Source organism: Podarcis bocagei, assembly GCF_964188305.1.
Source record: "Podarcis bocagei genome assembly, chromosome: 12".
Lineage (NCBI taxonomy): Eukaryota > Metazoa > Chordata > Lepidosauria > Squamata > Lacertidae > Podarcis > Podarcis bocagei.
In genome coordinates, this window is record NC_138137.1 from 22,585,036 (window position 1) to 22,603,558 (window position 18,523).

The following is an 18,523-nucleotide window of genomic DNA, read 5'->3' on the forward strand; positions in this document are numbered from 1 at the left end:
AGTTCAATGGGTTCCTACTCAAGAGTAGAACCACTTAAATTAATGAACCCAGTTCATGTCCACTAATCTCAAAGGACCCACTCTGATTAGGACTAGTACTGAATACCACCCAATGGGCTTACTGGCAGGTAAAGGGTTAAAGATCACAACCTTCCTAGACAATTCATCAGGCAGGAAGAAAAAGCTTTTCATGCCGTTTAGACCAACAAAAACATCTTTATATTTTCTTTGTGATAAATGCAATGGTATCAATTACACATTAATTTCCAGCGTTTTGATAATTAAATCGTCATCTGTTCCACTCAACTGCAAAAAACGCATTCCTATCTGGTCCTAAAAAATGTAATTACACCTGCAAGACATGTATTACTTTCTGCTTTACAAACAAAACAAAACAAAATAGGTAGAAATTAAATGACCTATAATGTGAGATCCTCTGGCTCACAACTGTATATACCGTATTTTTCGCCCTATAAGACGCACTTTTCCCCCTCCAAAAATGAAGGGGAAATGTGGGTGCGTCTTATGGGGCGAATGCAGGCTTTCGCTGAAGCCTGGAGAGCGAGAGCGGTAGGTGCGTACCGACCCCTCTTGCTCTCCAGGCTTCGCGGACCTCTCCTCAAGCAGCGGGAACGTTCCCACTGCTTGGGGAGAGTTGCAGGCATCCCGAAGCCTGCGCGCGCTGATCCCAGCACGCGCAGGCTTCGCGGATCTCTCCCCAAGCAGCGGGAACGTTCCCACTGCTTGGGGAGAGTTGCCGGCATCCCGAAGCCTGCAAGCGCTGATCCCAGCACGCGCAGGCTTCGCGGATCTCTCCCCAAGCAGCGGGAACGTTCCCACTGCTTGGGGAGAGTTGCCGGCATCCCGAAGCCTGCAAGCGCTGATCCCAGCACGCGCAGGCTTCGCGGATCTCTCCCCAAGCAGCGGGAACGTTCCCACTGCTTGGGGAGAGTTGCAGGCATCCCGAAGCCTGCGCGCGCTGATCCCAGCACGCGCAGGCTTCGCGGATCTCTCCCCAAGCAGCGGGAACGTTCCCACTGCTTGGGGAGAGTTGCAGGCATCCCGAAGCCTGCGCGCGCTGATCCCAGCACGCGCAGGCTTCGCGGATCTCTCCCCAAGCAGCGGGAACGTTCCCACTGCTTGGGGAGAGTTGCAGGCATCCCGAAGCCTGCGCGCGCTGATCCCAGCACGCGCAGGCTTCGCGGATCTCTCCCCAAGCAGCGGGAACGTTCCCACTGCTTGGGGAGAGTTGCAGGCATCCCGAAGCCTGCGCGCGCTGATCCCAGCACGCGCAGGCTTCGCGGATCTCTCCCCAAGCAGCGGGGACGTTCCCACTGCTTGGGGAGAGTTGCCGGCATCCCGAAGCCTGCGCGCGCTGATCCCAGCACGCGCAGGCTTCGCGGATCTCTCCCCAAGCAGCGGGAACGTTCCCACTGCTTGGGGAGAGTTGCAGGCATCCCGAAGCCTGCGCGCGCTGATCCCAGCACGCGCAGGCTTCGCGGATCTCTCCCCAAGCAGCGGGAACGTTCCCACTGCTTGGGGAGAGTTGCAGGCATCCCGAAGCCTGCCCGCGCTGATCCCAGCACGTGCAGGCTTCGCGGATCTCTCCCCAAGCAGCGGGAACGTTCCCACTGCTTGGGGAGAGTTGCAGGCATCCCGAAGCCTGCAAGCACTGATCCCAGCACGTGCAGGCTTCGCGGATCTCTCCTCAAGCAGCGGGAACCACCGCTGGGCTCCCACGGCTTGCAGAGAGCTGCCTGTTTGGGGGCTGGGGTTGGGGGAAGCTCGGGCTGCCCCAGCCCCGCGCCTGGGGGGGAAATAATTTTTTCCCTTTATTTCCCCCCAAAAAAACTAGGTGCGTCTTATGGGCCGGAGCGTCTTATGGGGCGCAAAATACGGTACATTGCTTCCAAATGGCATAAATCCATCCTTAGAGAAATCCTGCCAACACACTATATTTTCACTATTTCATTGTCACATAAAAGATGGAAATAATTGAGACAGGGAAGCTGTATACTATGTATTATAAATATTATATGTGATTTTAAATGCTATTAAACTTCCCTGTCAGGTGGAAGCTGCTCATTTAATTCTTGTTCCAGTTAACGCTTTTAAATTTTGGCATTGGCAGACTGAGGTAAATCTTGATTCTTTTCCGAGTTAAGGCTAATGTGAGACCTTTGGCAAATCACTTGCCAAAACGTTTCACTCAGCCAAAAAGCAAGTTTTTTACTCATTGTAAGTTGAAATGAAAAATGAAAGAATAATCAGCTGCAATGTTCCATGTATCAAAGAAACATAACTCTCACATAGCTCCTAAAATCTTTGACACAAAAACCAAAAAGTAAGTAATTGAAATTCATCTGTTGAATCATGTTGGTTATATAATACATTGATGTGCAACTATTTTTACACTTTTAGTAGAATATGTTAACCCACTGCAGAAAGCTGAATAAAAGCAGAGTTGTGTCCTTACCTGCTTTTTGGCACTGGGCTATTTTTTCATATACGTTATCTGCATTTTCTATCAGAGTCTTGATAGTTTGAATCATCTGTAACAAGAGAATAACTTGAGCAATGAGAAAATGAGCAATGAAAACTAGAAGTCAGAGCACTGGCAAATCCAGACCCACAGCCTGCATGAACTGGCCATTTCTCAGGCAGAACGTATTTCACTACCAAAGCTCTTTTCTTAATTGAAGTTGCTAGAGATTAAAACGGGACAATTGTGGCCTTCCACTTGCAAAGGATAAACTCTGCTACAGAGCTGTGGCTCCTTTCTAAACTTTGTATTCTAACAATCTCAGATTACTACACTGCTGGTGACACTACCAGAAGCGCCAAGTTCTGTCCAACCTACGAGCAACACACGCCATGAGGCCTGGTGTCGCGAGGCCCAAACCCTCAAGATTGGGGTGGGGCCCTCAGTCCCATCCCAACAGCCTTGAGGGGCTGAAGACAACTCAGCCCTGTGGAGCTGCAGCCTATGGACACTACTGCATTACTTTTTTAAAAAGCTGTTTATTTAGATTTATACCCCACTTTTCTCAGAGACTCAAAGTACCATATTTTTCGCATAATTTCGTATAAGACGCAATTTTCCCCTCTTAAAAAGTAAGGGGGAATGTGTGTGCGTCTTATGCAGACAGGAGGCTCTGCTCAACGCTCCCTTTAAAGAGCCGCACACACACTCCGTGCGCTCTTTAAAGGGAGCGCAACTCTTGGGGGAGCCTTCATCCCGCTGCCCTGAAGAGGCTTCACGCGGCTATCCCAGAAGCCAGATCCCTCTTGCTGTTCTGGCTCTGGGAGTCAGAATATATTTTTTTTCTTGTTTTCCTCCTCCAAAAACTAGGTGCGTCTTATGGTCTGGTGCGTCTTATAGAGCAAAAAATATGGTGCCTTTGAAAAGTTCACATATGTTCTAGTAATTCGATCATATGCGAATGTACAAGATTCTATAATAATTGCCTCCCTAAGGAAAACATATTCACAGGGCTGTTATTTGTACTCACTTATTTATTTGCTAATTTGCCAAGTCATCCTTCTTTACTAACAGGCATTTCAAAGTGTCAGAATTTGCCATGTTAATTGTGTCTGAGTGTTTGTGGATTCTACAGATTTAGAGGTGTAGTTATGCAATAAAATGCATAGGTTGCTCCTTTTAGAATACAGTGCTTCCATGAGAACATTCTGTATATATGTTTCGACCCACAAATCCCAGAAGCAATGCTGAACATTGATTTCATGGCTAGAGTTTAAATTGGCCCTGTGTGGATACATAAAAGTCCACAATCCTGAATCTTGCCAAGTATTGCTTGTCGGAACAAAATGCACTCTAACAGGGCCTGAGATCTGTCAAATATTTCCTCACATATCCACTGCCTAGCAAACAGCAAGGCGGCCAGGGAAATGGCACTACCATGGCACTACACTGATGAGTTGAAACAGTTTTCACTAAAGAAGGGAACTGCCACAACACTGCAGAAACATCTCCAAGCCAGGTGAGGTCAACTTCGTATAGTTTCATAGTCTCCATACTCCTAAAAAATAGCCCGGTCTCAATTTCTCTCCTATAAAAATAAGGGGCAAAAGATCATGCAACCCATATATTTTATAAATAATGCACAGAAAGGCAAGTTATCTTTAAATTATTTTAAGACTCCTCAAGAAACATTTAATGAAGGCAGCACATTGAATTAGCAGGTGGGGAATTGTACCGTGCCCTGTGCTAGATTGTATATCCTGTGCCCACCAACTGATTTAAAAATTTGGTTCATAAAGTCACAAGTTTAATGATGAAGGGCTTTGAAATGCTTTCAGTAAACCCATTACATCCCACTGATTTCAGTTGGTTTACTCTAAGCATGACAAACTCGGAAGCCAATCCCAGCGTTCAGTTAGTGATTATTTTCTGAAGATTCAATACAGCAATAAGTCTTCAATATATAGCAATAAGCAATACCTTATAGCAATATCTTCAGCTGGTTGTCAAGTTAATGTGATCTATCTCCAAAATACAGAAAATCCAATAGCAGAAAGAAATCCTTTGTAATCCTCTTTTTGTTTTCAGATTATCATTTACTCATTATTTCAGTGTCTCACTTTCAGGGTTATTGGAGCACATTCAAAAACCTGTTTTTCATTACCTCCCCTCAGTGGAGTTAATTTACTTTAGCTTTATTCTCGTTTGTTGCCTTCTTCTGTCATGGTGTATTTTCCTGCTTCACCCTTAAACTACACTCTTCCAGACCAAACTGTCCAATTGGCCCAATCAAATAATGACTAAATAAGCCAGGATATGCACCCACATGCAGCCCCTTTGCTCCTCCTTTGGGGAAAGTGCAGAAACAAGTCACGGAGCCGCAATTAACCATAGTTTCCAGTGAACTGCAAACTGTGGTTAGTAGCTTCCAAATGAGCTGTGGAAAGGAGCCTAAGAAGGTCCAACCATAAACAATTCCAATGAGAAAGCAAAATGGGACACATCTTAAAATGTGATAGCATGAAAAGCTTTTAGTGGCAATATAATGGCAATTAAGACATAAGCTTAGTAAAGAGGGGTTTTCTAAAGGACATGCAGAAGAAGTTAAAACAAAAGACAGGTCACTAAGGATGAATACAAAATTGTTTAGTTCAGTCTTGTAGGGCAAAAGCTACTTGCCTTAGGGTTTGATTTTACTTTAGGAATTTCTTTCACCCAATGCACTGTTATACTAAAAGTTGAACTAGCAAAGTAGGTCACGTTAAGTAGTTGAATCTGACAAGAAAAAGCAACTTTTAAATAGTCCTAACCTAACACTCAGTATTGATATAAGAAACAGTTATCCAGCCTTTTCTTAGTGTCTATCAGTGTCTTTTTCCTTTAGAATTCTTTTGTCATTAGAAATACAGTTTATTTATTTCCATTTTTCATGGAACTGTGATAAGAACTCAAAATAAAGAGAACTCGGTGACTGAGCCGCTTGAGTGGTGTATACATGGAGCTGCATTTCAAATGTTACCCAAAACATTAACATTTTGAGAAAATACGCAGTCCATATTCTGTGGAAATATGGGCACAGCTTTTCTGAAATACATTAATTGGCTTGGAGTCACATCTAGGTATGAGAGCTTCATCAGGACCTGGGAATTAGGCAGCTCAAGTAAGAATTTGTCCATCGGGAACTTAGATGGATAGTTAGGCATTAGCAGTTATGCAACTTTATTAAGAGAGGTAATATGAAGGTAATCCTTTAACCTCTATCCTAATGACGAGATTGCAGAACTAGAAATTATGTACAGATTTGCAATGTCTCAAGAAGTTAAGAACATCTTAAGTATTAATTGGGTCCCAGGATCTATACATATATCAAATTGTGATGGTTCCAGCACATCCAGTAAGGGAATTACACTAACCCACCAAACAAGGCAATGATTTAACTATGGAGAGATGATTTAAAATACTATTTATCAGATAGTGACACTTGTCAGATCACTTGAAAACAGATACTAATTAAGATCTTACATGGCGGTTTGTAGTCCAACAAGTTACCTGCTCTCGCTATAGAACAGTATATGAGTGTGTCCAAACAACTGCAATGTTCTTGGTTTGTTCAACATTTTACAGAGTCGTAGGGCTTCATTTCTGACTCTCCAATCTAACCTAATCTCAAGATTTGTCAGTAGCCTTCATTAAATGCTTTTCCAGAGCTGCAGGCTCACAAGTTGTTACTACAGAAATAGTACTACCTGGGAGAAGGCCACTGATATTATACCTACTGCTCTAGCAAATGTGTAGCATTTCATAACCTCTATAATTATATTGGCAATAACACATAGCATGTAAATAAACTTAATAGCTATTGCCTATCAAAATGTTTTCTGAAACTTTACTTTCTTTGTATACCTTATAATTTCAATGATAACTTCTGGGATTGGTGAAGTACAGACCTTCACTTAAGAGGAGCTTTTTACGTCAACCTCTATGACAGCACATAGGGAAAAGAACTTGCATACAAGACGGCAATCAATAGTAACCTCATTACCGACCAGCTGTGGTTAGGCCCAGGCAATCAAAGTCGATTTATAATGAAGTGTAATTGATCTTTCTACTGCTTTAAATGCTGTCCAAAATTGCCATTGTAAGAAAACAAATCTTCTGGGTGTTACTTATGTTTACAATAAAGTACTTGTCATTCATATAAGACTGCTTGGACGAGGTTTAAGAAACAGAATTTGTCTGGTGTTCCCAATTGGTTTGAAAACCATGTATTTGTACGTTGTGGACTGCATGGTGCTATTCATCAACGAAACAAGTAGACAAAGCATGAAAAGAACTTTATAGACCTCTCTAGAACTGCCTAAAAACGTTTTTCCTACTTTAACTACTTTTTTAAAAAAAGCCATGCAGGAGAAAGAACCATCTTGTTCTTACAAGTTCTAGCATTTTGAAGGAGAAAAACCTATACTCACTTTCTACACCTGATGCATACAGTGGTGCCTCGCAAGACGAAATTAATTCGTTCCGCAAGTCTCTTCGTCTTGCGAGTTTTTCGTCTTGCGATGCACGGTTTCCCATAGGAATGCATTGAAAATCAATTAATGCGTTCCTAGGGAAACCGCCTTCAGACCAGGTCCGGGGACAGTCTGTCCCCGACCTCTTCTGAAGGCTGGGGGGGGGGGACAAGGGCTTTTTTCCCACCCCCAGCATTTTAAAAAACCCTGGGACAGCGGAGGACTTCTCCGCTGTCCGGGGCGATCTTAAAATGCTGGCGGGCGGCATTTTAAAATCGCCCCGGGACAGCAGAGGACTTCTCCCCTGGGAAGCCCCTGGGAAGCCCCTGGGAAGGCAGGCAGGGGGGACAAAGACTTTCGCCCCCCGCCGGCCTTCATAAGAGGTCCAGGACCTCTTCTGAAGGCCGGCGGGGGGCGAAAGTCTTTTCCCCCCCCCACGCCTGCCTTCAAAAGCCGTCGGTGACAGCGGAGAAAGGCGCTGCCTTTCTCCGCTCTCCCGGGAAGGCAGGCAGGGGGGAGCAAAGACTTTCGCCCCCCGCCGGCCTTCAGAAGAGGTCCAGGACCTCTTCTGAAGGCCGGCGGGGGGGGGGAGTCTTTGCTCCCCCCGCCTGCCTTCAAAAGCCGTCCGCGATAGCGGGAAGCGCTTCCCTGCTATGCCGGACTGCTTTTAAAATGCTGGCGGTGGGGAGCAAAGCCTTTCGGCCCCCGCTGGCCTTCCTGGACCTCTTCTGAAGGTTGGAGGGGGGGAAAGGCTTTGCTCCCCACCACCAGCATTTAAAACAGGTCCCCGGAGATTTCCCTATGGGCTTTCGTCTTGCGAAGCAAGCCCATAGGGAAATTCGTCTTGCGAAGCGCCTCCAAAACAGAAAACCCTTTCGTCTTGCGGGTTTTCCGTCTTGCGAGGCATTCGTCTTGCGGGGTACCACTGTACATTTTATACACATCTAACATGCTCCCCCCTTACTCATCATCTTCCCCCTAAACTATAAGTTGCTTTGGGACACTCTTCTGTGTGTGGAAAGTGACAAATCAATAAATAATACATAAAACTACCACTACTACTACTAATCATTTTATTATTATTTGTATGCCATCCATCTAACTAACTGGGTTGCCCCACCCACTCTGGGTGGCTCCCAAAAGACTTAGCAGGAGGGAACGGGAATTTGAACAAAGTTTTGCCTGCATTTTTTTTTTTTTTTGCTGCAGAATTCCCACTGCCAAACTGGGAAAGCACTGCAGTTTTTAAAAGCAGCATATGTACTTGATATTTGGAATGGTTACATCAAAAACAAAGCAAAACTCTGTCTGCACATGTGGATTCCTCTCTCATATCCCCCTTTTGGATCCCAGCTGTCCAGTCCTAGTCACAATTCCTAAGAACTCTTTGGATCTGTCACAAAATATCTCTCAGTGTCACAATGTAATCTAATCTTGGAGGGGGGTCTCATTTCCTTGCATTAAAAGTGTAATAAACATGTTTTTGTATTATCCCCTTATAGGTGTTACTAGTCCCATGGTGAGCGGGATAAACCAATATTGTACAACAATTTTGTCTCATTGCAACTTATCAGTTGCCATAATGAAGCTATAGAAGGAACTGAACATAGAACCATGTATGTTTAATCTAGTTTCGGGGTGGAGCTATGTTCTCAATTCCAGGTTGGTTACAGTCTTCTTGATTCCCAGATTTGAGTGTGCCAAATCCTTCAGTCGTTCAATCGAGTTGCCCAAAAAAGAGTACAGTGGTACCTCAATTTATGAACTTAATCCGTTCCGGAAGTCAGTTCTTAAATCGAAACCGTTCTTAAACCAAGGCGCACTTTCCTTAATGAGGCCTCCTGCCACCGATGCCCTTCCACTGTTCGGATTCCGTTCTTAGACCGAGGTAAAGTTCTCAAACCGGGACACTATTTCCAGTTTTGCGGAGTTTGTAAACCAAATGGCTCTTAAACTGGACTGTTCATAAACCAAGGTACCACTGTATATTAACCAGGGGCCTCATGCTTGTTTCAAGAATGTTACGCGTTCAACTAGATATAGCAATGTTCCTGTTCTGTAACTTATGGTTCTAGCATCTCTCCACTTACTATAAATACTATAAATACATCCAAATGTGGGTTCAGGCTCAACTCCCAACTGAAATAATTTGCAATTTCTCCATTAGTCCACATAAGAATAGCCTGGGGGGAAATTCCCAAATGCAAACCCAACCATTTGCATGCAATAATGTATACTGAATTTAAAAAAAAATGTATTGTGCTTTATATTTTTATGAGGAAAATGTATAATCTAACAACTATCCAGGGACATCTTAATTAACTGAAAATACTTGCTCACTTGACACTAGTTCTTTAATAATTATAAGTTTCTCCTTTAACACAGAACACATTTTCATTCTACAATGCCTCAATTCCCTGTAGTATTTTGTCATTTTAAATTACTCTGATATTGGCTAGCATTTTTACTGGAGAGAGCTTACACCCTTGTGTAGGTTAATGAACAAATATATTGAGCTCCCTAGTTACTCACTGTGCAAAAATAAATTAAAAATACTAAACTAGAGAGAGGATTACTTCAGTTACCAGTGTAAATGTTTGCTCTAATTTTTATGGTAAGGGAGGTATTTCTGACAAAGAAATGTTAAATATTAAATTAGTATATTTATCTGAGATGGGATTGACCCAGGAACTGTTGTACTTTCAGAAACATCCATGAAAACCACGAAGCATACTGAGAATGAAGAAAACAATGTAAATCAGAGATAGCCCATGCACTCACCATGGAAACCAAGGTTTGTTTTTAAAACATTCCATAAGGAAATGCCCATGTTTTCACTCTAGTGCAGAGCAAAGGCTGCAGCATGTTAAAACACAAGTTATAAACTAGCTATGCAGCACAAAAGTAAAAGGGTTTCTATTCTTATTTAATTTAAGAAGAGTTCGACATAACTCTACCATAAACATCACTATGATTTACATGCAATACCTATACATTTGCAGCATTGCTTGCCAATAGAGGCTTTCCTTGCCCCTTACATATATACATATCCTACCAAATCATGTTCTCTTGACCAATTCCTAATGACATATTGCAATGCTTCCTGCTACATACGAAAAACTACAAGTATAGTTTTATAGCAGCAACGTTTAACTTTCAACGTGGAGGCCCTTTGCTGCTAAGTTTTGAAATAGCTTTTGTACTAAGTTTCCTATGACATTTCTTGTCTGAAACTGAACTTTGCTCCTAAAAGCTAGGCAAATGTGCACTTACTGTATTATAGTTTCAAGCAGTTTCTAGTCTCAACAAAATGCTTAGAACAATTAATATTCTAAGTGCAAAGTTTAAACAGATTGTTTGCATGTTGCAAATATATCCTCATCCCTATCTGAGCCCTGTCATCAGCTCCTGGTAAAGGTAATGGTGGAAATGCTACTTTGTCTATCCACTAACAAAAGGAAATGGTTAGCAGAATGGAGGCGGGAAGCCAGTTTTGCCAACTTCCCCTCCACCCCACAGCTTCTGCAACCATCATCACCCCATCTGCTCTGCAGGTTCCCCCATGCTCCTGGAACAGAACAGTATCATGGATCAGATGGTTCTACAAGAAGATGGTTCTATAAGCTCTTCTTGGTGTCTTAATGTGAAAATGGAATGAGCTACTCTCAAAGTCCATTTGTTCAATAAAGACAGGACTCACTTGAGAAGGGAACCAAGTTTGGGGAAATATAATGGGAGATGTTTCATTTTAGCTTGCTAAGTAACAGTTCTCGAGTGTTTCCCTTTTCCATGTTCCAGAAGCTGTATAATTTAATAGATATAATTGTATTTGCTATGTAGCCTAAGCATTAAAATATTCACATTTTTTATGAATTTCAGGATACATCTAGCTTTAAAACACATTTTCTGAAACATATACAAGGTGTTGAAGCTTGCTTGCTGTTTTTAAGTGACCACAGCTGCCCAAATTCTGGTAGCACAAAAGTGGAGAACAGACAAAGTACCATCACAAGAAGAATGAATATATAGAACTTGCCAGCATAACAAATAGAGTAAGAAATAAAGATGATAAAATTTAAAAGAGGACTGGACGTTATATATAGATTATATGGAAAAATATATATGGAAAAATATTATAACAAGAAAATAATCATAACAGGCTGACAAAAATACTCAGCAGTAGAGGTTACAACGTGGGATAATATAAGGTAATGAAAACAACTTAGTAGAGTAAGATAACACAGTGGAAAAGACAGCAGTTAGTAAACCAAGGAAAGAGTGGGAGTAAAAGTTAAGGGTTTATAAGACTCAAATAAATTGGAGGAATAAGATGTTATCATCAATATACATATATCAGTATGTGTTGATGATATGATAAAACAGAAAGCAAATAAAAATATATATTTAAAAAAACCTTGTAAAGAAGTTTCTAAAAATTGAACTGAACCAGGTATTGAAACTAATGTGATTCACATTTTTGTAATAAAACTAAACCCTTAAAACAACACCATTTTCTTTCCCCCCTCAGACTAAAAACAAGACTAAAAACAAGGCTACAGCTTGGTCATATATATAAAATTGCACAGCAGTAACACACACACATGAGCATAGCATCAGATACACAACAAACAAATGTTCTTTTTGGTAACAATGACTTGCACAGGCCACAGCTCATGTGTTATTATCTCTACAGTTTCATACGAAAACATTGTTATACCCTCTGCATTCATGCAAATAATCTTCCATCCACGTGATTTGGAAGGTTAGACTAATATTTTGAAAGTAATATATTGTCTAAAATATGTTTAATAAAGGCTACTCACTGTTTCATATGCTGTTACAATTTTTTTCAAAACTTCTGGAATGATTCCTTGCAATTCCATAACGGGATACTGTTCGCTGAGATTCATCACAACCAAGGGTGTGTTATCAGATCTCACCAAGCGTGTAGATACTGCCAGAATGCATTGCATGAGGTTTGCTACAGGAGAGAGGCCACACAGCTCTTTGAATAAAACCACTGCATTCTGTTGAAAAGGAAGGAAGAAGTTATATTTCACTTATACACAATTTGAATCTCAGTTATCTTTAGTTTAATATATTTCAGCCTCATTGTACAATCCTAATAGCTACCAAAATAAAACACCCCATATCTGTAGCCATGTTCTGCAGAAACATCAACTTTTTTGAAGTAATTAAGGTACCAACAAGGCTTGCAGTAGTTATCCAGAATTAAAATTAAGAAGATATGCTTTAGAATGCTTCTACATTCTAAAGTAATCCCACTTTTCAGCTGCAGTTGACAGTACTGTAATCATTTCTTCTCCCTGCAGAGAAACAGTCGAAATTCCAGCTCATGCTCTTTACTTGAAAAGCTTTCAGTCATCAATATTGTCATGCAAACTTTTTCTCTCTAGGAGTTAAGTGATCATGGGTCATTTTACATTACTCTTCAGATATATATTTTTCCAGTGCTGTATTATGATGTCTACGATGCAGGTCAACATCTGTTGATCCTGCCCAATGTTAGTGTATCTGTTTCAATTCACTTTAGTCTTTGATTCATCCTTTAACAAGGTAAAACGAATCACAGGCAGGAAGTATTATCCTAGAATAATTTAACATTAAATAAAATACCTAAAATTAGTACTTGCTTAGTACCAAACTATGAGAACAGCAACCTACTTGACACAACAGTGCATGAAACAACATAGAAATGCTGAGGATATGGAAGGTCTTGCCTCAGCAACAATTTAATATGGGGACTTGTAAACACACATCTTAAGTTTATCCCCTTCTCCGACACTAGTTTATGCATGCCTTTACATCACTTGATGACTGCAGAATCAAGTGATGGCTTGCATATATGAATGAGCCATTTTAGATCACACACCATAAACACAATGCTTTTTGATGCCCTTAGCTCATACAATCAGCTGCAAGCCAAAAAACACAACTATTTTCTGCAAAACAGGTATGCTGAACCCCAGGCTTGCAAGCCTCATCCAAGCCACCAAGCCTTTTCTGGTAGTCTAGAAGTGCCACTGAACAAAGTTCCTCTTCTCTTATTTATCCACTAACACTTAGCAGATCAGAGCACTGGAAACCTGAGCAGTGGGAGTATCAAAATAAGGCAGCAGCTTTCTGTTCTGACCTATATTCACCACAATCAACAGCGTATCCATTCTGCTGCAGTCTGGCTTCTGCAAAGTACTACGTTATTATCTTGCTGCCCGCAATTTAACATAACTTGCATAACTATTTATGTATCTTAACATCCCTTTCAGTGTAAAGGAAATGTCAAAACAATGTAGAAAGGTCATTAATTACTTACTGTTCATAGAACTAAACAAGAACAACATTGAACAAAGACCAGTCACATTTGTTTACCATTCCTGACCACACATGAACATGCCAACTGCAGCAATTTCTGATTTCTTTTCTGTTTTTGTCTAAACTCTCTGACACCCCTAGCTGGGAGTGCTTGGGAAACATCAGAGCAGAGCAGAGTACTCCCTCCGGTTTCCAGAGACCGCCAATCTGTTCGGTGGCAGTGGATAGAAAGGAAAGGCACTTCATTCAACGCTCATGAGGAAGGGACACCAGGGAGGAAGACGGCCTTCTCTCTGGCAGAGCAGTGGGGGAAGTTTCCCTCCCCACTTCCCCCTCCCTGCTAGAACACTACAGCTACAGAGGGAGCATTTTTTTCTTCCCATCCTTCACATGGCACTAAAAAGGAAGAAGTCCACCTCAGGATGCTGCAGTATACCATTGCTCCATCAAGTCGAATGCTGGGCTCCTTGGCACACGAGTTCCTGAACCTCTTTCCTATCTGCCATGGGTAAAAAGGTGTTGTGAAGAAGGAATGAGGGCTTTCTGCAAGCCATGTGTGGGGTGAGATGGCATATGCTGTGTGTGTACTGTGAGTATATGTGCCATGAAAAAGAAGGGGCAAAGGTGGGGTTGGAGCATCAGAACCCACTAGTGCGTTGATCATAGGTGCCATTGGCATGTAGCCCTCAGATTAGTCAGCATGTAATGCAGCCCTGAAATTAAAATTCTACTCTGGAACAGATTTTAATGAGAGTCAGTGTGGTGTAATAGTTAAGTGTTGAACTAGGACTGGGGAGACCCGGGTTCAAATCTGGCTCAGCCATGAAGTTCACTGGGGACCTTGGACTAGGTCTCTCTCTCTCTCTCTCTCTCTCTCTCTCTCTCTCTCTCTCTCTCTCTCTCCCCCTGCCTAATTTACCTCACATAGTTGCTGAGAGGATAAAATGGGGAAGAGGGAGAAGTGCCATGCCACCTCAAGCTCCTTGGAGGAAAAGTGAGGTAGTTTGTGATTATAAGTTGTTTCAAACAGTTTTAAAAAAAATATTGCTGGACTGTTTTATCGTTGTAACTTGCCCTGGGACCTTAGGGTGAAGGGCAGGTCTATAATACTACTAAAAATAAAAATACAGTGGTACCTCGGAAGTTGAATGAAATCCATTCTGAAAGTCCATTAGACTTCCAAAACGTTCGGAAATCAAAGCACGGCTTCCGATTGGCTGCTGGAAGCTCCTGCAGCCAATCGGAACCCTCGTAAGCCGCGTCGGACGTTCGGGTTCCAAAGAACGTTTGCAAACCGGAACACTCACTTCCGGGTTTGCAACGTTTAGGAGCCAAAATGTTCGACTTGCAAGGCGTTCGGGATCCAAGGAACAACTGTAAATAAATTAAACCAGTTAGCCAACCTTGCTATAAAACATATCCATAATCAGTCATCCTTCAGAACAACAGTCAGATAACAGAAAATACCTTACAGCACAAAAACTGAATCCAGTTAGGTTGGCATCCGTGCCTGAGTATCTTACAGCCATCACTTGAGGGCACTGATAACTCTAATCCTTACTTTTAACTATCTGCAAAGTCACTGAACCTCTGAGCACATTTACTATGCTTAACTATGTCACATTATTTATTATGGAAACATATAATTACACCAGTATATCTGTATGTAAAATGCTAATCTCATATAAATGGTAGTGAATAAAAGACGGTACCTGCATGTTTTCCCTCAAATCTGTGGCATCCCGTATGGGCTGGAGAGCATTCTTGAATACTTCGTCAATGGTTTTAATCCATAAAGTCCTCATACAGGCATATTCTCTGGATTTCTTGCTCTTCCTGACAGACAGGCCCCGTTTATGTGGCTTTCCACCACCCCTTCTATTAGTTATAGCCACATGGACAAATAAGAAAGCATGTGCCAGAGCTTCTCCTGTTAAAGACTGAAGGGGGACATGGCGATAACCTGTCTGTAAACACTCAAAGGGAATTGTGTACTGCCCAATAAATTCATCCCCGATATAATCATCGTCCAGCACTACAAAGCGCACCATGGCGAGTTCAGGTAGATTAATCTGAAATTCAAAACTCTCATCAAAAATTGGGTTGTCCCCATTCTGGTGCACAGTTTTTGTCCTTTGCTCTGCACAGTCTGCAGGGATCCCATGGATTTCTACATAGACATAAGGGTCTACAACATCACCTTTGGCACCTGACCCTTTTGGTTTAGGAAAGTTCTGTCCGCTAATAATCTTAACATGAAGGAGCTGAGGTGAAACTCCAGGCACAGAGTCCTTCGTATTTGCACTGAAGTAAGAGACTTCTTCCCGCATGATAGCAGGTCGAAGAACATAGCCACAGTTACCGTTTTGTCGAAACCAACCAATGTTGAGGTCCATCATTAATCCAGGTGTCTGAAAGTTCATTGCTACTATCTGACAGCCACACTTCCAAAAATCCTGTGGGTTCATATTACTAGAATCAATCCTCATAGGGCTAGGGAAAACCCTGGCGAGAAAACGTTTGTTGTAATTCACAAAGTCTCCAGGGTTTTCATTGGCATATTTGGTAGCAAGCACTTCATTGAAGGAGCAAACTTCCCAGTATTTTTGAAGCTGAAATGAAACCTGAAAATCTTTAAATTGAACCGACTTACACATGCTTACCAGTTCTGAAAGCTCTTTGCAGAGCTGAAACCGTTTTACTGTGATAATATTCTGTTGTTCCACACCCTCTTTTCCCATTCTCTGGGACATTTCTACGCCTTCGTCTTCATCTGTAACATCTCCTTCTAGCCCAGAACAATTAGGAGACAGCTTCTTGGCTTTAATTAGTATTTTCCCTCTAAGAGATTCAGGAGAAGGCAGATAAGATTCCTCTGTGTTTGGAGACTGCGTGTGGACCTTGTCTCCCAATATTTTCTTTATATGCTGAACCATCACCTTCTGCTGCTTGAGACAACAATGGTTTTCTAAGCACAAAATAAGAGGGTATTCCGAAGCAACGAATGCATATTTGTTTATAATGTCGATTACACTGCGGAAGACTATCTGCGAGGTCATGGTGTGTCCTGTGTAAATTACTGGTTCATTGTCAGGACCATCCCACACATCCAACTCGACACATCGACACCCCATTTTCAAAGCACGAATGTATCCTGTGATATCAGATGGGCCTCGGAACTGATCCTCTATCAAGTACGTGTTATGAGATGAGTTTATGAAGTAATGAGATAGAGGGTGGTTCATGCCCTGGCACACTTTTTTGTGCTCTGGGTCAAATATATGGCATTCTGGAGAAGTAAGATAATTTGTAAAACCGTCTATGGAAAGCCAGCCCTTTTCCTGGCCCTCTTTAGATGGCTCATATTTGTGAATAATATCCAGGCTTATCTCTTCGGTGACATGTGCAATACCCTGTTCTGCTTCTAAAAACATCATAAGGTCCTTTGTGTCCAGGAATTCTTTATTGCTAGAAAATTGAACTAACAAAAAATAGATCTCAGGGCGAGTGCAAAGCTCATGAAAGACTTCAATAAATTCTTCCTTTGTGATTTCTGTACCAGGTTTGTCTTTTGTTCTGTGTAGCTCTTTGAACTTCAATTCAATTTTACTAGTTTTTAAACCAGGATTTAAATTTTTTATAAACTGTACAGCTCTGCACATGGATATGCGCCCCAAATTATCAATATCTGTTTCTTTAAACATTTGTGAAACCCATGAAGTCCGCATTTTATCTTGGCTACTTTCTAGCATATCTAATGTGTGTTTTCCATACGATATCAGGTATCTCAGTCCAGTGACCCAAATATTTGCAACATCTGCAGAATTTGCAACGAGATCTAGAGACTCATAATTATCTCCATAAATAATAGAAAATGCACAGTCTTCCGAAATCTGTTCCGAAATTCCATTGCTACGAAAAATGTCTGTATTTTTCCCTGTTCTCACTTCTTTGATTGATTTAACATCAATCTTTGCTTTCTCAGAATCCTTCTTCGAAGGCTCCCAACGTAGAGACTGCATGTCCGCATCTAAAAGGAAGTACCGGTGGTAAATTCTAGAGTTGGAGCGAACCTTTCTGAGTTCTGAGCCTTCAACCATGGCGTTAATACAGTCACTTGCACTGCTGATCTTCTTTTCAGTTGGCATGCTGCTAAATGACACCGTCTTTTTCCGTTCTCTTTTTTGCTTCGTACCATCCTGAAAAGTAGAGGAAGGGAAAGTTGGTAAGGTACTTGCCACATGTTACAAAAACAAAATATTCTTAAAAGATCTGTTGAGGACTAACATGTATGTCCACCAGTACTGACATCTATGCAGAATGTATTAAAAGCTACACTAAAAGGTAACAGATATACAATTTACCCTTATGCTGTTGTGTCCAACTGAGCTCAGTACGACTTATTACCAAGTAAGTGTACAAGAGATTGCATCCTTAGGTGTCAATGGTGTTTTGTGGCCACTTTTTCTGCATTTTTGCAACAGCCCTACAAGATACAGGGGTACCTCAGGTTACATATGCTTCAGGTTACATACGCTTCAGGTTACAGACTCTGCTAACCCAGAAATAGTGCTTCAGGTTAAGAACATTGCTTCAGGATGAGAACAGAAATTGTGCTCCGGCGGCACGGTGGCAGGAGGAGGCCCCATTAGCTAAAGTGGTGCTTCAGGTTAAGAACATTTTCAGGTTAAGAATGGACCTCTGGAACAAATTAAGTACTTAACCCGAGGTACCACTGTAGTATATATTATTGCCTCTCTCTTTTTTACACTCACAGGCAGGAGACTTGCTGAAGACCATCAAACCAACCAAACCATGCCTCAACAGTACACATCCAAGGATTACTGTACATTCTCTATAAACATCTAATGTGTTTGTGGGCATAGCTATATATTAATATCTGTTGATATTCTAGGCCACAATTGTTAACATATTAATACAAATGCCCAGAATTTTATTACAAGTCCTGGACAGAAGAGAAGCATATACTTTGTGTGTGGGTTGGGTACTGATTCCTCTGCAACATGAGACAGAAGAATGGGCCCCATGACAGGGGGAGAGAGCAAAGGATATGAGATGCTGAACCAAGGAGCAAACAGCGGAGTGATGTGAAGCCTAGCAATGTCTTCCTAGCAACTAACCAAGGAGAAAGGAACCTGCGGCTACTGTTCCCATGGCCTCAAACACTCCCTTAGCC

The 18,523-nt window shown here is 41.9% G+C and overlaps 1 protein-coding gene and 1 long non-coding RNA gene across 9 annotated transcripts in view; one reads left to right on the plus strand and one right to left on the minus strand.

The window, feature by feature from the left end:
* The window catches only part of LOC308570250, a 36,447-nt gene extending 25,124 nt beyond the window's left edge, over window positions 1-11,323 (plus strand). For both annotated transcript variants that reach the window (XR_014001039.1, XR_014001040.1), the window contains 2 exons: window positions 9,700-9,787; window positions 10,873-11,323. This is a non-coding gene — a long non-coding RNA (uncharacterized lncRNA). The remainder of the gene's footprint in view (window positions 1-9,699; window positions 9,788-10,872) is intronic.
* The window catches only part of PLCL2 (phospholipase C like 2), a 148,367-nt gene that overhangs the window by 8,358 nt on the left and 121,486 nt on the right, over window positions 1-18,523 (minus strand). For all 7 annotated transcript variants that reach the window (XM_081164381.1, XM_081164375.1, XM_081164377.1 and 4 more), the window contains 3 exons: window positions 15,039-17,525; window positions 11,817-12,020; window positions 2,477-2,552 (listed from right to left, as the gene is read on the minus strand). In XM_081164381.1, the coding sequence (XP_081020507.1) occupies window positions 2,477-2,552; window positions 11,817-12,020; window positions 15,039-17,525 (2,767 nt within the window). The remainder of the gene's footprint in view (window positions 1-2,476; window positions 2,553-11,816; window positions 12,021-15,038; window positions 17,526-18,523) is intronic.